The following is a 23,363-nucleotide window of genomic DNA, read 5'->3' on the forward strand; positions in this document are numbered from 1 at the left end:
ATATAAGATAGCGAGCTTAATTGATAAATGTTGTGAGTTCTGACTACTCCACCTACTGCCATTCCCTATCTCTCTCCCTCTCCTCAGGCCTCCCTATTCCCTGAGACACAACAATACTAAAATTAGGCCAATTTATAACTTGACAATGACCTCTAAGTGTTAAAGTGGAAGAATGAGCTGCGCATCTCTTGCTTTAAATCAAAAGCTAGGAATGATTAAGCTTAGTGAGGAAGGCATATCAAGAGCTGAGATAGGCTGAAAGCTAGGCCTTTTGCCCCAAACTGTTAGCCAAGTTGTGAAAGCAAAGGAAAAGTTCTTGAAAGAAATTAAAAGTGCTACTCCAGTGAACACACGAGTGATAAGAAAGTGAAACAGCCTTATTGCTGATATGGAGAAAAGTTCTTGTGATCTGGATAGAGAGCAAACCAGCCACAGCATTCCCTTAAGCCAAAGCCTAATCCAGAGCAAAGCCCTAACTCTCTTCAATTCTAGGAAGGCTGAGAGAGGTGAGGAAGCTGCAGAAAAAAGTTTTGAGGCTAGCAGAGGTTGGGTCATGAGGTTTGAGGGAAAAGCTGTTTCCATAACATAAAAGGTGAAGCAGCAAATGCTGATGTAGAAGCTGCAGCAAGTTATCCAGAAGAACTAGCTAAGATCAAGATGAAGGTGGCCACACTAACCAACAAATTTTCAATGCAGCCTCCTATTGGAAGAAGATGCCATCTAGGACTTTCATAGCTAGAAAGAAGTCAATGCCTGGCTTCAGAGCTTCCAAGGACAGGCTGACTTTCTTGTTAGAGGCTAATGCAGCTGGTGACTTTCAGCTGAAGCCAGTGATCATTTACCATTCCCCAAGTCCTAGAGCCCTTGAGAATTATGCCAAATCTGTTTTGCCTGTGCTCTGTAAATTGAACAACAAAGCCTGGATGACAGCCCATTTGTTTACAACATGGTTTACTGAGTATTTTAAACTTGTTGTTGAGGCCTACTGCTCAGAACAAAAGATTTCTTTCAAAATATTACTGCTCTTGGTCACCCAAGAGCTCTGATGGAGATATACAATGAAGTTAATGTTATTTTCATGCCTGCTAATACAACATCCATTCTGAAGCCCATGGATCAGGTAGTAATTTCAACATTTTTAAAAAAGATTTTATTTATTTATTTATTTTGGCTGCTCCGGGTCTTAGTTGCAACAAACGGGATCTTTTAGTTGCAGCATGTGGACTTCTTAGTTGCATCATGTGGACTCTTGGTTATGGCATGCATGCGGGATCTAGTTCCCTGACCAGGGATAGAACCTGGGTCCCCCACATTGGGAGTGCTGAGTCTTACCTACTGGACCACCAGGGAAGTCCCTAATTTCGACTTTCAAGTCTTATTATTTATGAAATACATTTCGTAAGGCTATTGTTGCCATAGTGATTCCTCTGATGCATCTGGGCAAAGGAAATTGAAAAACTTCTGGAAAGGATTCATCATTCTAGATGCCATTAAGAACATTTGTAATTCATGGAAAGAGTTCAAAATATCAACATTAACAGAAACTTGTAAGAAGTTGATTCTAACCCTCATGGATGGCTTTGAGGGGTTCAAGACTTCAGTGGAGGAAGTCCCGCAGATGTGGTGGAAATAGCAAGAGAACTAGAATTAGAAGTGGAGCCTGAAGATGTGACTGAATTGCTGCTATCTCATGATAAAACTTGAACAGATGAGGAGTTGCTTCTTATGGATGAGCAAATAAAGTGTTCTTGAGATAGAATCTACTCCTGGTGAAGATGCTATGAAGATGGTTGAAAGGACAGCAAAGGATTTAGAATATTACATAAACTTAGTTGATAAAGCAGGGACAGGGTTTGAGAGGATTTACTCCAATTTTTAAAAAGATTTCTATGGGTAAAACTCTTTCAAAAAGTATTACATGCTGAGAGAAATTGTTTGTGAAAGGAAGAGTCAATTGATGTGGCAAACTTCATTGTTGTCTTATTTTAGGAAATTGCCTCAGCCATCCTAACCTTCAGCAACCACCACCTGCTTAAGTCAGCAGCCATCAGCATGGAGGCAATTTCAGTTGCCTCCATCAGCAAAAAGATTATGACTCACTGAAGGCTCAGATGATGGTTAGCATTTTTTAGCAATGAAGTATTTTTAAATTATGGTACGTATATTGTTTTTTAGAGACAATGCTATTGCACATTTTATAGTATAGTGTAAACATAACTTTTATATGCGCTAGGAAACCAAAAAATTCATGTGGTTCGCTTTATTGTGATACTTCCTTTATTGCAGTGGCCTGCAGTATCTCTGAAGTATGCCTGTAATGCAAGAGTGGTGGTTTTTTGTTGTGGTTGTTGTTTTTTGGGTTTTTTTGTATTCATATAGTCATGACTTTTTAATCACAATAAAATATTGCTCGATGCCAGCTTTTCGTTACATAAGCTGTAATTTTTTTGGACTTTCCTAAATATTCCACTACATGTGTCAGACTATTTTTTAAAAATTTTTTATTGGAGTATGGTTGATTTACAATGTTGTGTTAGTTTCAGGTGTACAGCAAAGTGAATCAGTTATACATATACACATATCCATTCTTTTTTAGATTCTTTTCCCACATAGGTCATTATGGAGTATTGAGTAGAGTTCCCTGCGCCATACAGCAGGGCCTTATTAGTTATCTATTTTATATATAGCAGTGTGTATATGTCAATCCCAATCTCCCAATTTATTCCTCTCCCCCTTAAGCCCTGGTAATTGTAAATTTGTTTTCTACATCTGTAACTCGATTTCTGTTTTGTAGATAAGTTCATTTGTACCCTTTTTTAAGATTCCACATATATGCATTATCATATGATATTTGTCTTTCTCATGAAGGAGTGTTTTTAAATCTTAGAGTTTGCAAATCACTGTTTATCTGGAGGAAGTAAAAACTAGAACTGTCAAGTCCTCTGGAGGACTAATTGACAAAGTTTGGTCATTAAAAGGAAAATTAAACTCTAGATCTAGAATCATCTAGAATCAATGTTGTGTGAGTCTGAGACTCATGCTACCTTAAGTACTTTTCAAGAAACCTGTTACCTAACATTATCTTAAAAATACCCTAACAATAAGATAACTAAAAATAAGATCTTAAAACATAGTTCTTATATCCTAGTATAGGGAAATGGGACCACTGCATTACACAACTCCAGGGGACATTCATTATTTACATGGTATCGCTGAACCACTGCAGTTCAGAGAACCCCCTGACTTACTGGTTAAAATAATGAAGATAATGCTGACAGACTTGAGCAATTATTGTGATTACCAGAAATTGGGATCATTTGATAGGAATCAATTTCAGCTCAGCATTTGTTGAGGTTCTGCCATGTGAAAATTACTAAAATAAGGCACTTGGGAGGTAAGGATATAAAAATAAATTAACCATGATTCTCATCCACAAAAAAATTAGAAGGTGGGGAGTTAGGCATATACAATGAAAGGAAATACCAGGTAAACTCTGAGCATAGGCTTTTTGGAGGTAGGGGCAGTTAAGGTGAAACTTGAAGGGCATAGAGGTTGAAGATAGGGGTGTAGGAGGACTCCTCTGGTGGTCCAGTGGTTGAGACTCTGCGCTTCCACTTCAGGGGGCATAGGTTCGATCCCCGGTTGGGGAACTAGGATCCCACATGCCGTGCAACATGGCCAAAAAATAAAATAAAATAAATAACTGAAGATAGGGGTGTAGAACTGTAAAAGTAGGTTGGAGTCAATGAAGTAGCCAGAATAACATGCTATAATGAGTTTGAGGTTGATGGGGAATCATCACAGTGCTTTGTTGTTTTTTTTTTTAATTAATTATTTTATTTTATTTTTTTAAATTTTGGCTGCACTGGGTCTTCGTTGTTGCACGCGGGCTTTTCTCTAGTTGTGGTGAGCAGGGGCCACTCTTCGTTGCGGTGCGCGGGCTTATTGCTGTGGCTTCTCTTGTTGCGGAGCACGGGCTCTAGGTGCACAGGCTGCAGCAGTTGTGGCACGTGGGCTCAGTAGTTGTGGTGCATGGGCCTAGTTGCTCTGCAGCATGTGGGATCCTCCAGGGCCCGGGATCGAACCCGTGTCCTCTGCAGGCGGATTCTTAACCACTGCCCCACCAGCGAAGTCCCCAACACAGGGTTTTGAGAAGTGATATTATACGATCTGATACAGCTAAGGGCAGAATAGATATTCTTTACTTGTGTTCTTGGAACGTTCGCTCATACCACTGTTATTGCACCTGTTATGGTATATTCTAGTTGTTTCCAAATTGGTCTCCCTAGTGAGCTGGGAAATTTTTGAGAGTTCTTAATCTTATCAGGATCCCCAGAGCCTAGCACATGCCTGAAACACAGAAGACACTAAGGCTTGTTTGTTGAATAAAGAATGGCTCAGAGGGTTGCTAGATTGGAGGTGGGAAAACCAAGTACGATGTCTTACAACAAACAGTGCATGAGAAAGACAATGAAGCCCTGAAACAAGACAAAGATAAATGGGAAGAAAGGGGTAGATATGAAAGACATTAGAAGTACAATGAACAGACCAAATGACTTGAGGGGGAGAGTTAAAAACAAAAGGGTGAGTAAAAACTGACTCTGATCTAATTAACATATTTTTAAATGAATCAATTTACATATAAATGAATTTTAAACTTTTTTTTCCCACACTGCACTGTTTGCGGGATCTCAGTTCCCTGACCAGGGATTTAACCCAGGCCACAGCAGTGAAAGCTCAGAATCCTAACCACTAGGCCACCAGGGGGCTCCCACTTTCCATTTTTTAAACATTTGATCTTGCTATTAAGAGGTATTTTCTAAATAGATCTTTCATAGAATATTTAACCCATTATTTTAAGTAAATTAATTTATGGTTAAATAAATAGGTCTTAAGACAGGATCTGATTTGTAATACATAGACTCAGAGGTGAAGCAAATCACATATTTTGATAATAAATAGAAACTGACGAATGAAGAGTGGAAGTGCTCAAGAAATGCCATAAAAGAATAATTCCTTTACACAGGAGTAAAAGTGTCACTTGTGTGAAAAGTAAGAAGGGGGTAAAAAATCTGATCCTAGAGTTTAGTACAAGGTAAAAAGATTTAAAACATTTCGTTATCAACCAGTGACGCTGAGTTCTCTTAACTAGTGACTTCACTCTTTTTCTCTAGGGAGAATTTGCTAAATTTATTTCACTAATGATTCTATTCTATTCTAAGAAGTTTTAGTTTAATAATGCTATAATTTTTTAAGGACTCCTGTCCTCACTACTTTATACTGCAAAACCGATTTCTCTTTAGAATTTTGCCAGAATATCCTAAAAACCCAACTTTAGACTATAAGCCATTTCCATTTCCTCTATGGTAGGAGGGTTATATTTATTCTATGAGGATTGCTCAAGGATCGAAACTATAGAACATCTTTTAGAAACAGGCTTGGATTTTTTTTTTTTTTTTTTTGCGGTACGCGGGCCTCTCACCGCCGTGGCCTCTCCCGCCGCGGAGCGCAGGCTCCGGACGCGGACGCGCAGGCCCAGCGGCCATGGCCCACGGGCCCAGCTACTCCGCGGCATGTGAGATTCTCCTGGACCGGGGCACGAACCCGTGTCCCCCGCATGGGCAGGCGGACTCTCAACCACTGCGCCACCAGGGAAGCCCACTAGAACATCTTTTAATATGCATATTTTTGGGGAAATGGAACAATGTTTTATAAAGAAGATTGGTCATGTGCTGGAAATGGCATTAAAAAGCAATCTAAATGATGAAGTCAGTGCAACCCTGGAGGCTATGGTGCTGACCATGAAGAGTTTACTGAATTCTGAAGATTATTCTTCACGCTGAGAAGCTTTATCTGGCTTCTAAATTGTAAAATTCATTTAAAAAAATTTACCTCTCTTATGGTCATTTAAAGGAAAACAAAACACAACATAGAATTTGTCACATCCAGGTTTGCATTGTTCTTTGATACCAGCACTAATGGAAAGAAAATCAGGGAGGGAGATAAAAAGGAGACAGATGGTTTCATGAAAGCCAAGGATCAGTCATGGAGTCACTGCAGAAAACAGAAACCACTCTGACTTTTCCAAAAAAAATTATTTAATACAGAGAATTACATGTATACAAAATGATTGGGAAGTCTTTTTGTGGAAGCTGGGGCCAGCATTGGATGAATGTGTTCAAAGACACACCACTGTAGATGAGATCTGAAGGTCCAGAAGTTGCTGCTACTGCCATTGAGCATTTCTTGCACAGCCACAGCTGCCTCTCTACTTCCACAAAACTGGTAAATAGGTAATGGAATGTTTTTTCTGTCCATTCTCCAAGGAGAATGTTTTTTCTCCTTGAACTTGCTTACCAGCAGAAATAGCAGTGGGAAGATGGTCTTTTCTCCTTTAATTTAAATTTAATGAGAATGCATCTCTCTTTGGTGCAGCCCAGTTTACATAAAGCATGGGTCTCAAAGTGTACTTACTCTCCAGATCAGCAACATTAACATCACCTGGAAGCTTGGTAAAAATACAAATTCTTGAGCTTCCCTGGTGGCGCAGTGGTTGAGAGTCCACCTGCCGATGCAGGGGACACGGGTTCGTGCCCCGGTCCAGGAAGATCCCACATGCTGCAGGAGTGGCTGGGCCCGTGAGCCATGGCCGCTGAGCCTGCGCGTCCGGAGCCTGTGCTCCGCAACGGGAGAGGCCACAACAGTGAGAGGCCCACGTACCACAAGAAAAAACAAACAGAAATACCAAATTCTTAGTCCCAGGCCAAACTAGAAACTCTGGGGGTAGGTCTAGCAATCTGTTTTTAAAGAAGACTTCCAGGTCACTCTGAAGCATGCTAAAGTTTGAGAACCATTGGCCTAGAGAATCCCAGCCTCCAAAAACGAGTCTGGAAAATAACAGTTTTATTTCTAGTTCTATGGAACAAGAAGACATCAGGAACGGGAATGGATACCAAGTGCCAATGACTGTACCCAGCAAAAGAACATGGCCAATGGTGTCAAAAGCTTCAGCGACATGTGGAATACGATGACAACTGAAAAGAAGTGTTGAATCTGACACAAGAGAAGAGTTTCTATGGTGAGGCATAAAGGATGAGAGATGGAATGATATAAAAATTGATTAATAGTAGATAAAGAATGAGCACAGAGAGTCCTTACCGTCAGTGTGGCTGGGCAACGAAGAGGAGAAATGGGTTTTAGCCTGAGCTCAAATCTTTCACTTCACCTTCACGACCTCGTTTGAGCACCACCCTGCTCCGTTTCAGACACTTTAGTTGCTTCTGCAGCTAATTGGCAACGTTTGTGGAGTGCTTTTTTGGATGACTTAATTTCAGGTTCCAAGGGAGCACAAACTGCAATTTAGTGTACACCTGCACGTTAGCATATGCTTATAATTTAGTGTATAGTTATATTCCAATATGTGCCAGACACTATGCTAGGCCCTTGATATATGTTATTTTTATTTCTTACAACCAGAATGTAAGGCGGGTAAGAAAATTTAACTTATTTGTCTTGGCCACAATCTGTCTTGTTCCTCCAGATTTTGAGGTCTTTCCACTCTTCCATATTTTCTTTCTCTATAAAATTACTGGCTTCACAGGGGTGTGTTTTTTAAATAGCAGTATGATTAGAAAATACATAAAGGTATGTTTTGAGAACATATAAGGTTTATTTCACTGTTTGAATTCCACAGAATGTTTTGGACACCGACATATACACATACTGTATTAAAAATTTAATTTTAAATGCTTGATCTTCGTACCTCCTTTGCTGCTGGGAATTATAGCATTTCTAATTAATGTAATTTTATTCAGTAACAGAGTATTCCTGAACTTTTTTCTGGTTATAAAGCATATACTGTTTTACAAAGTCAAATGAAAGCATTTCCTCTAAAATCAGGAACAAGACAAGGGTACCCACTCTTGCCACTATTATTCAACATACTTTTGGAAGTCCTAGCCATGGCAATCAAAGAAAAAGAAATAAAAGGAATCCAAACTGGCAAAGAAGAAGTAAAACTGAAACTGTTTACAGATGACATGATACTATACATAGGAAATCCTAAAGATGCCACCAGAAAACTACTAGAGCTAAACAATGAATTTAGTAAAGTTGCAGGATACAAAATTAATACACAGAAATCTCTTGCATTCCTATACACTAACAAAGAAAGATCAGAAGGAGAAATTAAGGAAACAATCCCATTTACCATTGCAACAAAAGGAATAAAATACCGAGGAATAAGCCTAAGGAGGCAGAAGACCTGTACGCAGAAAACTATGAGACTCTGATGAAAGAAATCAAAGATGACACAACCAGATAGAGAGATATGTCATGTTCTTGGATTGGAAGAATCAATATTGTGAAAATGACTATACTACCCAAAGCAATCTACAGATTCAGTGCAATCCCTATCAAATCACCAATGACATTTTTCACAACACTAGAACAAAAACTTTTACTTGTATGAAAACACAGAAGACCTCAAATAGCAAAAGCAATCTTGAGGAAAAAAAAAACGGAGCTGGAGGAATCAGCCTCCATGACTGTATACTACAGGGCTACAGTAATCAAGACAGTATGGTACTGGCACAAAAACAGAAATATAGATCAATGGAACAAGATAGAAAGCCCAGAGATAAACCCACACACCTATGGTCAACTAATTTATGACAAAGGAGGCCAAAATATACAATGGAGCAAAGACAGCCTCTTCAATAGTGGTGCTGGGAAAACTGGACTGCTACATGTAAAAGAATGAAATTAGAACACTCCCTAACACCAGACACAAAAATAAACCCAAAATGGATTAAAGACCTAAATGTAAGGCCAGACACTATAAAACTCTTAGAGGAAAACATAGGCAGAACACTCTAGCCATCTCCTAGATTAATGAGAATAGAAACAGAACTAAACAAATAGGACCTAATTAAACTTAAAAGCTTTTGCACAGCAACGGAAACCATAAACAAGATGAAAAGACAACCCTCATCTTAGGAGAAAATGTTTGCAAATGAAGTAACTGACAAAGGATTAATCTCCAGCTCATGCAGCTCATGCAGCTCAATATCAAAAAAGCAAACAACCCAATCAAAAAATAGACGGAAGACCTAAATAGACATTTGTCCGAAGAAAATATACAGGTGGCCGACAAACACATGAAAAAATGCTCAACATCACTAATTATTAGAGAAATGCAAATCAAAACTACAATGAGATATCATCTCACACCGGTCAGAATGGCCATCATCAAAAAATCTACAAAAAATAAATGCTGGAGATGGTGTGGAAAAAAGGGAACCCTCTTGCCCTGTTGGTGGGAATGTAAATTGATACAGCCACTATGGAGAACAGTATGGAGGTTCCTTAAAAAAACTAAAAATAGAACTACCATGTGACCAAGCAATCCCACTACTGGGCATATACCCAGAGAAAATCATAATTCAGAAAGACACATGCAGACTTCCCTAGTGGCACAGTGGTTAAGAATCTGCCTGCCAGTGCAGGGGACACAGGTTCGAGCCCTGGTCTGGGAAGATGCCACATGCCGCGGAGCAACTAAGCCCGTGCGCCACAATTACTGAGCCTGTGCTCTAGAGCCTGTGAGCCACAACTGCTGAGCCTGCATGCCACAACTACTGAAGCCTGCACTCCTAGAGCCCGTGCTCCACAACAAGAAAAGCCACTGCAACGAAAAGCCTGCACACTGCAAAGAAGAGTAGCCTCCACTCGCCACAACTAGATAAAAAGACTGCGTGCAGCAGAGAAGACCCAACACAGCCAAAAATAAATAAATAAATTTATATTAAAAAAAAGAAGACACATCCACCCCAATGTTCATTGCAGCACTATTTACAATAGCCAGGACATGGAAACAATCTAAATGTCCATCAACAGAGGAATGGATAAAGAAGATGTGGTACATATATACAATGGAATATTATTCAGCCATAAAAAAGAACAAAATTGAGTCATTTGTGGAGACATGGATGGACTTAAATACGGTCATACAGAGTGAAGTAAAGTCAGAAAGAGAAAAACAAATATTGTATATTAATGCATACATGTGGAATCTGAAAAAATTGGTATAGATGATCTTATTTACAAAGCAGAAATAGAGACACAGATGTAGAGAACAAATGTATGGGTACCAAGGGGGAAGGGGCGGGTGGGATTAATTGGGAGATTGGGATTGACATATATACACTATTGATACTATGTATAAAATAGATAACTAATGAGGACCTACTGTACAGCACAGGGAACTCTCCAACTATACTCCAATAAAATTTTTTTTTAAATAACAATAAAAAGAAGAAATTTGGCTTTACTTTCATACTAGTTCATCAGGTTTACACACAGCCTATTAAGAAATTTGAACAAATTAGATTAAATTAAAAGATAATTGACCCTTGAATGTCAGCAGTGCCTCAATTTTCTTCATCTAGTGAACTTTCTTCACTTATCAGGTAGAAGAGCAGAGAATTTTTACATGGCTACCAAGAGTTAAATAACTTACTTCACAGCAGCTGTGCCCCTTGCCTCTCCAATCCTTTTTGGACTCTTCCCCCAGTGGCAGCCATTGGCGGCTCTTTTATGTCATGTGATGTCTTATATCATTCTTGGTTCTCTTTATAGCTTTATGATCTCTTCTTTCCTTTAGTTGCCTTAAAATATATATATAATCAATTTAAGCCTGGCTCTTTCTCTTGACTCTTCCCTCTACCCATTTCTCTGATCAGCACAAATAAGGCCAGGAACCAAGTGGTATAAACATAGGCTGCTCTTTAGAAGAGCGGCCTGTGACCACATTCCCTTTTACAACCCATCATAAAACAAAACATCCACAGCCAAAGCATAAAGTATTTCTTTTCTGCTAGAAATTATAAAATTCATTATTTGTCTAATTTACTTTTATAACAAGATTTAAACAAAGTTAATGTTGATGAGAATAAAATCACTTATTCCAAACCCTATGTGTCAATTTGACATGATTTTTAAAATGTATTTAACATTGGAATTTACTGTTAGGAGATTCAGAAGTCTTCATTTTATTGTATAATAATGTATAATTTAAATACTCATAATGATCCCACTACTGGGCATATACTCTGAGAAAACCATAATTCAAAAAGAGTCATGTACCAAAATGTTCATTGCAGCTCTATTTACAATAGTCAGGACATGGAAGCAACCTAAGTGTCCATCAACAAATGAATGGATAAAGAAGATGTGGCACATATATACAATGGAATATTACTCAGCCATAAAACAAAACGAAATTGAGTTATTTGTAGTGAGGTGGATGCACCTAGAGTCTGTCATACAGAGTGAAGTAAGTCAGAAAGAAAAAAACAAATACCGTATGCTAACACATATATATGGAATCTAAAAAAAAAAAAAAAGGTCATGAAGAACCTAGGGGCAAGACGGGAATAAAGACGCAGACCTACTAGAGAATGGACTTGAGGCTACGGGGAAGGGATAGGGTAAGCTGGGACAAAGTGAGAGAGTGGCATGGACATATATACACTACCAAACGTAAAATAGTTGGCTAGTAGGAAGCAGCCGCATAGCACAGGGAGATCAGCTAGGTGCTTTGTGACCACCTAGACAGGTGGGGTAGGGAGGGTGGGAGGGAGGGAGACGCAAGAGGGAAGAGATATGGGGACATACGTATATGTATAACTGATTCACTTTGTTATAAAGCAGAAACTGACACACACACACACACACAAATACTCATAATGATTTAAAACCATGAAGTTTCTAAAACCAAATTTATAAATGATTTTTAAATAACACTTTCCCTTTCTCATTAGCTAAGAAATCTTCGAAACAAACTTTTCAGAAAAGAAACTTCATTGCAAGAGATGAAGAATGAGCTAGAAAGTTACAAAGAAAAGAATGTGCAACAGTCATTCCACATAATGTCCCTGAAAGATGATATCAAGGACCTAGAAGAACTTATTGCTTCTCTAACCAGAATTAAATCTTTGAAAAACACCAATATTCAGAGTCTTGAAAGAGGCAACTGGGATCTAACTAGAAGAATTATAGAACTAGAAAACCTTCTAAGGTAGGGAATTTTCTAGTTTGTTTTCAAAAATGTCATTTGTCATAAGCTTGCAAATAGTATATGAACCTCATATCCTGATCACAGAATTTAAATCTAATGGAATTTTAGATACAGACTCAAAATTATATTTAAAAAACATTTTTTACTGAGATATAATTTTCATTTCATTAAAATTCACCCTTTTGCAATATACAATTCAGTAGTTTTTAGTATATTCACAAGGTTGTGCAAGCATCACCACTCTCTAATTTCAGAATGTTTCCATCAACCCCTAAAGAAACCCCATGTCTGTTAGGAGTTACTCCCCATTCCACTCTCTCCAGTCTCTGGCAATCTACTTTCTTTCTCTGTGGACTTGCCTTTTCTGGACATTTCATACGAATGAAATGATACATACAATATACAGCCTCTGTGTCTGACTTCTTTCATTTAGCGCAATTATTTCAAGATCCATCACTGTTTAGCATGAATCAGTACTTCATTATTTTATTGCTGAATAATATTCCATTATAAGGATACACCACATTTTATTTATCCATTCATCAGTTGATGAACATTGGGTTGTTTCCTTTGCAGGGGACTTTATGATAAGCTGCTATGAGCATTCTTATATGAGCTTTTATATGACTGTATGTTTTATTTCTTTTAGGTATATGCCTTAGGAGTAGAATTGCTGGGTCATAAAGTAACTCTATGTTTAACTTTTTGAGGTTACTTCTGAGCAACTTCCAGGCTGGTTTCCAAAATCTTTTAATTTTGATGAAGTTTATCTTTTTGTTGTTGTTGTCACTTGTGTCTTTGGTGTTATATCAAAGAAACCATTGCCTAATCCAGTATCACAAAGATTTACACGTATGTTTTCTTTTAATAGTTATTGTTTTAGTACTTAAATTTTTGTCTTTGATCCATTTTGGCTAATTAAAAGAATTTTTATTTTACTGAAGTATAGTTGATTTACAATGTTGTGTTAATTTTTCTGTACAGCAAATTAAGTTATACATATACATACATTCTTTTTTATATACTTTTCTATTATGGTTTATCACAGGATATTGAATATAGTTCCCTGTGCTATACAGTAGGGCCTTGTTTATCCATTCTATGTATAATAGTTTGCATCCGCTAATCAAAAACTCCCAATCCATTCCTCCCCCACACTCCCTTCCCCTTGGCAACCACAAGTCTCTTCTCTATGTCTGCGAATCTGTTTCTGTTTTGTAGATAAGTTCATTTGTATGCTTTTTTTAGATTCTACATATAAGTGATATCATATGGTATTTGACTTTCTCTTTCTGACTTACTTAGTATGATAATCTCTAGGTCCATCCATGTTGCTACAAATGGCATTATTTCATTCTTTTTTATAGTTTTGTCCAGATGTATGCCCAGGAGTGGGATTGCTGGATTATATGGGCAACTCTATTTTTAGTTTTTAGAGGAACCTCCATACTGTTTTACGTAGTGGCTGCACCAATTTACATTCCCACCAACAGTGTAGGAGGGTTCCGTTTTCTCCACACCCTCTCCAGCATTTGTTATTTGTAGACTTTTCAAAAAACTTGTTATTGGAGACAAATATACATGTAATAGTTTTTCATATTTTAAGTGTAAATCCTAATGAATTGTGGACTTTTTAATGATGGCCATTCTGAGCCATGTGAGATGATACCTCATTGTACTTTTGATTTGCATTTCTCTAATAATTAGTGATGTTAAGCATATTTTCATGTGCTTTTTGGCCATCTATATGTCTTCTTTGGAGAGATGTCTATTTAGGTCTTCTGCCCGTTTTTCGATTGGATTGTTTGTTTTTTGGTTGTTGAGTTCTGTGAGCTGTTTGTATATTTTGTAAATTAAGCCCTTGTCGGTCGCATCATTTACAAATATTTTCTCCCATCCTGTAGGTTGTCTTTTCATTTTGTTTATGGTTTCCTTTGCTGTACGAAAGCTTGTTAGTTTGATCAGGTCCCATTTGTTTATTTTTGCTTTTATTTTTATTGCCGTGGGAGACTGACCTAAGAAAACATTGGTACGATTTGTGCATTTTGACTGATTTTTCTATAGGTGTGAGTTAGGGGGTCCCAATTCATTCTGTTTTTAAAAAATTTTTATTGGAGTATAGTTGATTTACAGTGTTGTGTTAGTTTCTGCTGTACAGCGAAGTGAATCAGTTATACATATACACACTTTTTAAGATTCTTTTCCCATATAGGTCATTACAGAGTATTGAGTAGAGTTCCCTGTGCTATACAGTAAGTCCTTATTAGTTATCTATTTTATGTATAGTAGTCAAATTCATTCTTTTTCATATGAAGATCCACTTGTTGTCCCAGCACCACATGTTGAAAAGATTATTCTTTCTCCCATTGAGTTGTCTTGACAATTTTGCAAAAAAATCAATTGACCATAAATGTACTCATTTAATTCTGGACTCTCAATTCTATTTCACTGGTCTATATGTCTATTCTCATACCAGTACCACACTGTTCTAATTACTGTAGCTTTGTAGTAAGTTTTGAAATGTGAGTCCTCAAACTTTTTCTTTTTTTTTTTCAAGACTGTTTTGGCTACTCTGGGTCCCTTACTTTTCTATATGAATTTTAAGATTGGCTTGTTGGTTTCTGTAAAAAAGGGAGCTGAGATTTTGATAGGGATTGTGTTGAATCTGTAGATCAATTTGGGGAATACTGTCATATTAAGTCTTTAATCCATGAATATGGGGCATCTTTCCAGTTACTTAGGTCTTTAATTTCTTTCAAAAATATTTTGCAGTTTTTAGTGAATGTCTTACATTTTTTTTGTTAAATTTATTTCCTCATTTCTAAGTATTTTATTCTTATTTATGCATTGGAAAGAGAACTGTTTCTTAATTTTGTTTTTGGATTGTTCATTTTCAGAGAATAGAAATATAGTGGATTTTTCTATGTCAATCTTGTGTCCTGCTAACCTTGCTGAACTTGTTTATTAGCTCCTATAGGTTTTCCTGTGTGTGTGTGTATTCCATAAGATTTTCTCTATACAAGACCATGTTATTGGCAAAGAGATTTACTTCTTCCTTTTTATTTATTTATTTATTGAAGTATAGTTGATTTACAATGTTGTATTAGTTTCAGATGTACAGCAAAGTGATATATAGATATAGATATAGGTATATATATATATATTCTTTTTCAGATTCTTTTCCTGTATAGGTTATTACAAAATATTACTATAGTTTCCTGTACTATACAGTAGGTCCTTGTTGTGTATTTTATATACAGTGGTGTACATCAGTGAATCCCAAACTCATAATTAATCCTCCCTCCTCCACCCTTTGGTAACCATAAGTTTGTTTTCTATGGCTGTGAGTTTTTAAAATAAGTTCATTTGTATCATTTTTTTTAGATTCCACATGTAAGTGATATCATATGGCATTTGTCTTTCTCTTTCTGACTTACTTCACTTGGCATGATAATCTCTATGTCCATCCATGTTGCTGCAAATGGCATTATTTCATGCTTTTTTATGGCTGAGTAATATTCTACTGTATATATATACCACATCTTCTTTATCTATTCATCTGTCGATGGACGTTTAATTTGTCCATGTCCTGGCTATTGTAAATAGTGCTGCTATGAACATTGGGGTACATGTATCTCTTCCAATTAGAGTTTTCATCTTTTCCAGATATATGCCCAGGAGTGGGATTATTGGATCATATGGTAACTTTATTTTCAGTTTTTTAAAGAGCCTCCATACTGTTCTCCATAGTGGCTGCTCCAATTTACGTTCCCACAGTGTAGGAGGGTTCCTTTTTCTCCACACCCTCTCCAGCATTTATAATTTGTAGACTTTTTGATGATGGCCATTGTAACCTGTGAGAGGTGATACCTCACTGTAGTTTTGGTTTGCATTTCTCTAATAATTAGAGATATTGAGCACCTTTTCATGTGCCTTTTGGCCATCTGTATGTCTTCTTTGGAGAAATGTCTATTTAGGTCTTCTGCCCATTTTTTTTATTGGGTTTTTTGTTTTTTTGATATTGAGCTATATGAGCTGTTTGTATATTTTGGAAATTAAACCCTTGTCGGTCACATCATTTGCAAATACTTTTTCCCAATCTGTAGGTTGTCTTTTCGTTTTGTTTATGGTTTCTTTTGCTGTGCAAAAGATTTTAAGTTTAATTAGGTACCATTTGCTTATTTTTGCTTTTATTTCCATTACTGTAGGAGACCCATCCAAAAAATTATTGCTGTGATTTATGACAAAGAGCATTCTGCCTATGTTTTCCTCTAGGAATTTTATGGTATCTGGTGTTACATTTAGGTCTTTAATCCACTTTGAGTTTATTTTTATATATGGTATTAGAGGATGTTCTAATTTCATTCTTTTACCTATAGCTGTCCAGTTTTCCCAGCACCACTTATTGAAGAGACTGTCTTTTCTCCATTGTATATTCTTTCCTCCTCTGTAGTAGATTAATAGACCATAAGTGCATGGGTTTATTTCTGGGCTTGCTATCCTATTCCATTGGTCTACATGTCTGTTTTTGTGCCAGTACCATATTGTTTGTATTACTGTAGCTTTGTAGTATAGTCTGAAGTCAGGGCACATGATTCCTCCAGATCTGTTCTGCTTTCTCAAGATCGTTTTGGCTATTCGGGGTCTTTTGTGTTTACATACAAATTTTAAAATTATTTGTTCTAGTTCTGTGAATAATGCCATTGGTAATTAGATAGAGATTGCATTGAATCTGTAGACTGCCTTGGTTAGTATGCTCATGTTAAATAATATTAATTCTTTTGATCCAAGAACATGGGATATCTTTCCATCTGTTGTGTTGTCTTCAATTTCTTTCATCGGTGTCTCATAATTTTTGGTAGGTTTATTTCTAGGCATTTTTTTCTTTTTGATGTGGTGGTAATGGGACTGATTCCTTAATTTCTCTTTCTGATAGTTTATTTAGTGTATAGAAATGCAACAGATTTCTTTATTTTAATTTTTATCTTACATCTTTACCAAACTCATTGATGAGCTCTAGTAGTTTTCTGGTGGTGTTTTTAGGATTTTGTATGTATAGTATCATGTCATCTGCAAACAGTGACAGTTTTATTTCTTCCTTTTGAATTTGGATTCCTTTTATTTCTTTATCTTCTCTGACTTCTGTGCCTAGGACTTCCAAACCTATGTTGAATAAAAGTGGCAAGAGTGGGCATACTTAATCTTGTTCCTGATCTTAGAAGGAATGCTTTCAGCTTTTCACCATTGAGTATGATATTGTGTGTAGCTGTGGGTTTGTCATATACAGCCTTTATTATGTTGAGGTATTACTTCTTCTTTTCTAATCTGGATGCTTTTAAGTTATTTTTCTTGTCTATTGCCTTGACTCAAACTTCCAGTGCAGTATTGAAAGAAAGTCGTGAGAAACAGACATCCTTCTTTTGTTCTTGATCTTAGGTGGTGGTGGTGGTGGTGGTTCAGTCTTTTACCATTAAGTACGTTTTTAGCTATGGGTTTTTTGTAGATGTCCTTTATCAGGTTGAGGAAATTCGCTTCTACGTTTGTTGAGTGTTTTTATCATTAAAATGTGTTGGATTTTGTCAAATGATTTTTCTGCATTTATTGGGATGATTGTGTGGTTTTGTCCTTTATACAATGCCTTATTCGTAGACCCGTGGTTACTTAATTGGTTTACAGACAGAGGAGATATTTGATCATGTGCCCTTGGTTGATAGGAGGAGAAACAAAGTCATTAATTTTCCCTCTTATAATATGAATAATATTTAAGTTAGTCATACAATATGAAAAGCTATTGTATTCAGATGTGAATGTGTATTCAGATGTGAAGCTGTTTCTATTCTACATTAGTTAGTATATATTGCCTCAATGAATAGGTTGAAGTTTCTTCTGGGTCTTGCATTTCCAAAATCTCTTTTAAAAAGAAACTATATAGGATCTTAAAACTAAGTGATAAAACAAACCTTTACTCAGGCTGAGAAATTATTAAAATTAAAGGCTAGCAAGAGGGAGAGTAGGATTTCCTTTTTTTCTGGTTGTGCAGTATATGATAAAAGAAGACTGACAAAGTTCAAATGAAGAACTGTTTAACAGAAATTCATCATTCCAATAATTATCTTCTCAGTGATAAGCTACCACCTGAAGTTGGTCTATAGTGTAACTCCTAACAGCTGACCAAGCATTGCAGACTCTTCAGCACAATTTTTAATGCGGCTGTAGAGTGAGTCACTCTGGACTTTTTGTTTTGTCTTTGATGCCAACAAGGAAGATGTCTATGTGGCATACCATACACTTTTTTTTCATATTTATGTTCATGTTGAAGAGGAAGAGAATTGGAAGCTGTTCCTATGGAGTGAACTCTGGAGGAAACTTGGGACAAAGGATTGTTCTTAGGCCGTATCTGGTCCTCAGCCCCTTTAGCTGTCCTCTCTTTGCATTTAGTGCAGTTGGGAATAAATTTTCAGACCCAGCACATTTTGCTTTTGTTCTATTGGTTACTGAAAGAGGTATGTTGAAATCTCCAATTATGATTGTGGATTTGTGCCTCTCACTTTTAGTTCAACTTTTGCTTTATGTATTTTCAAACTATTTGCATTCTAATATAGGATGTCTATATCTTTCTGTTGAATTGTCACTTTTATTAATATAAAGTGTCCCTTTTATTTATTTATTTATTTGTATTTATCCTGCTTAGGATTTGCAGAACTTACTGAATCTATCAATTGATGTCTTTCATCAGGTTTTGAAAATTCTTGGGAATTATTATTTTTTAAATGTTGTTTCTGTCCCATTCTGTGTCTACTCTCATTCTAAGACTACAGTTGCAGGTGTTAGACATTTTGAGTGTGACCTACATGTTTCTAATATAATTTTTTTAATTAAAATTTTCTCTTTAGATAATTCAGATAGTTTCTTTGATCTGACTCAAATTCACTAATTCTGTAGGATGCAAATCTTAGATAGAAGAGAACATAAAAAGCATGGAAGATGGACTGAAACTTTAACCTAGCCTCAAGGTAGCAAACGTTACCAATACCTACCAATGGTTAATCAAAACAAGAACCAAATTATTAACTGTTTGTATATTTGATAATAAAACAAGTTTTTACGTATTCTATTCTCTATTGCTGTATTATTATTTCTAATTCCTTTACCCCTCGTGCAACCCCATTCAGGGATTCAGTTGAAGAACCCATGCAAGTGTTACTAAAATGGGAGTACATTTCTCCCTCATCCCTTGTCCCTCGGTGTCTACAGGAGATGGTTCCAGGACCCCTGAGGGTACCAAAATCTGCAGATGCTAAATCCCTTATATAAAATAGTATAGTATTTGCATATAACCTATGTACATCTCCTGTGTACTTTAAATCATCTCTAGATTACTTCTAATACCTAATACTATGTAAATGCTATGTAAATGGTTGCTGGTGTGAGGCAAATTTAAGTTTTGCTTTTTGGAACCTTCTGAAAAGAATCTTTGTGAATATTTTCAATCCATGGTTGGTTGAATCCATGGATGTGGGACCCTCGAATACAGAGGCCCACTGTGCTTGTACACATGTGGAACCTCCTGATCATCACAATATTACCATAGTAGCAGACAGATATTCATACTCAAATGTCCTCTTGAAAAGGATGGTTTCAAAATTGACCTCCCCCAGGGGAACGACTACAGTACTTAACACTGGATTGTTGTTCTCTTCATTTCTCTACCATTTCTTGTCTCTCCCTAGAAATAGTTGGGTAACTGCACAGCTTTTTTCATAAGAAATACATTTTTACTTGATACACATGTTTAATATACTTTAAATGGGGGATATTTCTTTTTATTATTTTAATTGAAATTTGAAAATTGGTTTCAAGATATCATTACCTGCCAATATCTTACACAGAGTACATCTGATTGAAAGAAAAAAAGCGGAGCGAAAAGTAGACCTTTTGGAGAAAAAGTTAGCAGGTGTTAACAGATTCACCCCTTATATGAGTATGAAAGAACAAGAAGACAGTTTCATGATGAAGGTGAGAACAAATTTTGATTGATTTTTGAAGAAACAGGATTTTTTATTACCTTGTGTTACTCCAGATGATAATTGGCAAATGTTGAGTGGTTTATTGGTCCTCTTCTTATGGAGGATAAAAGGAAGCAGTACAGCATGGCAGACTGGAAGAGTTTCTGAGGTATGGAGAAAAAGTGCAAGGCAGATCTGAAGGTCTCTGTGATACTAAAGAAAAGGTTAGAGGGAATGGAGCTTTGAGAGAAATGGGAGGAGGTGGTGGTTAGAGAGTGAAATATTCAAGTTTAAAATTTCTGGTATGGGTTAGTTCCTGCTGCTGACAACATCTGGGTTTTTGGAGTTGGGTGTAAGGATTGAATAGGGGTGTAGGTAAAGTCATTGAAACTGAAGCACAGGAGTCACAAAACTAAACTGGTGGATCATCTACACTGGACACTGAAATCTAGAATTATGGCATGAGTTGGGTTTAGAAGGAAGAGGTTATCCTTGTCCCTAGTAGATAGCAATTCACAGGATAAATGGAAGTTTTATGGAAGAATGTTGGAGGAGGATGGGAGATGGACTACTGTCAAGGAAGTGGTAAAAGTTTATTTTGAAATCCATGGACCCAAACTGTTTATTATATATTCTGAATGTAAAATAAGGCCCATCATGATCCCCTTAATGTGAGGAGTTCTACTTAAAAAAATTCAGCAACTACTTTCAGAGTTTAAAGTAATTCCAATTTTTAATCACCTCTTTCAAGTAATTCACAGTAACACTTTCCATGTTTTTGACTTCTCTGACTTATCTGTCACATCTCCGAAAACCTCTCCCACACCGGAGTCCATGTAGCTCTGACCTTTTCTTCCACTGCTCTTTTATTCTACCTCCTTTTTCTGGGCTTTTAGTGAGACAAACCCATCATTACTTCAACAACTCTAGCTCCCCTTCTATTTCCCAGTTTCACATGACAAAAAGCCCAGAAACTAAACTTGTTACAGTTTTCAGAATAGAAGGTGGCAAGAGGTGAAAAGAAGACTCGAATTTATAAAGGCAGAATATTCCTGGGAGAAGTGGGGGGAAGGAGAAGTACAAGCATTATCTTTTATTTTTTTCCTGTTTACAGTGGAAGCAGGGTGCTTAAAAGGGAAAGGTTGGGGGAAAGAAATGTGAGTTATTTATGCTTTTACATTATCAAAGCTGTTACTATTAAATGATGTTCTATAATCATAATTAAATCGTTATGAAAATATCCATTTCCCTGCCAGCTTTTCACTTAATAGTCATAGAATTCATTGACAATCCTTGCCTGAATTAGTTATTTTTTTAGGAGAAGTAAAATGCTGAGTTTTAAAATTGTATCATTATTCCTACATTTATTAGCTCAAAATATTCTGTAAACAGTTCCTCCATAAACTGGAGTAGTTCGGTTAGCTGCTTCTCTAAGCTAAATTTCCTATGTTCTCAAAGTAGTTTCTCTATAACATCATTTTTTTTTGCCCTCCCCACCTGCCCCCACATAATATTTTAATACCTCTTGATGTTCTAGTTTACCCTTTTGAGTGTGTCCTTGTCTCTCTTATGACTCTGTAACTCTTTATTTCTATTGAGAGCCTTCCTGAAGCTTTGTATTATGACTATACTTATATTTCAAAAGGAGGGAAGTAGATGTCTCAATATTAAATTCTATATGGGAAGTTTAACATGTGTGTCGGCATATTTAGGACAAAGATGAAGCTATCCTGGTCAAGAACTTTGAGAGAGACAACATTTTTCACTCTGAAGGACCAAAAGATGGACAGAAAATTTGGGATAAATGTCAACAAGATTTGATCCATAAGGAAAAACAATTACCTGAGTTAGACAGACCTCTGTATTCATTCAGCTGGGAAACTAAAACTGTGCCATCCCTCTATCAGAAATTCCTCAGTCAGTTGTCTACTCTTCCCAGCAACAGTGTTGAACCCATACCAGCCACAGAGGAAGGTGTGAAAGAGAGCATTCAGGAGACTTGTGCAAATGAGCAATCTTGGAAGTCCGTAAGTGTATTGACAGATGAGTTACTCTTTCAAATTAGTTTTAAGGTGTGGGTTTTGATGTTAGCTGATTTAGTAAACTCTGTGGCTCTGAGTTTATTTTTATTACTATAGTGATAAAAGGGAAGAGGATGTCCATTATCACAGTAGAGGTAGTATAGTGTGTTTGTTAAGAGCCAAGAGGACTGGTATGAATCCTAGCTCTGCCATTAGCAACTGTGTGCTCTTGGGCAGGTTACTTATGCTCTCTGTGCCTCAGTTTCATTTGTAAATTTTGGCAGGAGTGGGGGTAGGGTTGGAGTAGGTTTAGTTCCTGTCCCACAGAATGGTTGTAAGGATTAAATGGATTAATACATGATAAATGCTTCAGTTCAGTAAGCTCAATGAATGCTAGCTTAAAAATAGTGGTGCGGTGAGGATAATGTTTCCATCATGATCAAACACTGGTCAGTTCAGTCAGTGCAGTAAAATAAATTATTAAGTCAGTCATTTGTTTGAATTTACTGGTCAAGTCTATCGAAAGATTGATCCAGCAAGTTTAAGTGGATGTATCTCCTTGTTATGTCCAAATCATTTTAGTAAAATTTCATGACTCTTCACCCTAAAATTCAGATGAAAATAGGTATTGCTTAAATTCAATGTGTTAGTAAAACCTACTACACAGTAGTCTGTTTATTGTACAGTTACAAATTTTTTACGCTCTGCTCTCTTAAAATTCATTATACAGTTTTATTTCTCAGTACTCACTAAAATGTCTTATTTTTATATATCAAACCTTTCTGTTTCTTTTTTAAAAACTAGCTTATACATGTCAAATCTTCTTAAATGTCTTCCCCTTTCATCTATTTTAGTAACTTAATGTTACTGCAATGTCAATATAAGTAGAACTTGCAAATAGTTTTGAAAAATACAAATCATGGACCATCAGGATGTTTTATCTCTTTTTTTTCCCTGCAGAGAGCTGAAGGCCACCAGCAGGAAGTTCAGATGCTCACTAAGCAATTGGAGAAGCAGTATCATCACTGTGAAGAAACTGCTGGAGAATCATCTGACACTGAGGAAAAGTATAAGGAACAAAAGAGACCCTTGAAAAGTCTGAAAGGAAAAATTGCTATTAATGATCTTTTTCCAGGGAGATTAGACCTGGACACGAACAAAGTGAGAATTTCCTGAAGTATAAGGCATTTCTTTGACAATGAAAATGATCATCTTTTATTATACTATCTAATGTTCAAAGCTGTTAATGCTATTTGT

At 36.6% G+C, this 23,363-nt stretch overlaps 1 protein-coding gene across 1 annotated transcript in view; it reads left to right on the forward strand.

Moving 5' to 3' along the window:
• LOC112403409 (restin homolog) overlaps positions 1 to 23,363 on the forward strand; it is a 43,323-nt gene that overhangs the window by 7,121 nt on the left and 12,839 nt on the right. Inside the window, 4 exon segments of the mRNA XM_024750857.1 lie at positions 11,823 to 12,079; positions 19,969 to 20,095; positions 21,798 to 22,112; positions 23,067 to 23,267. Coding sequence (XP_024606625.1) covers positions 11,823 to 12,079; positions 19,969 to 20,095; positions 21,798 to 22,112; positions 23,067 to 23,267 — 900 coding nt within the window.

This window comes from Neophocaena asiaeorientalis, unplaced genomic scaffold, assembly GCF_003031525.2.
Source record: "Neophocaena asiaeorientalis asiaeorientalis breed wild unplaced genomic scaffold, Neophocaena_asiaeorientalis_V1.1 scaffold140, whole genome shotgun sequence".
NCBI lineage: Eukaryota > Metazoa > Chordata > Mammalia > Artiodactyla > Phocoenidae > Neophocaena > Neophocaena asiaeorientalis.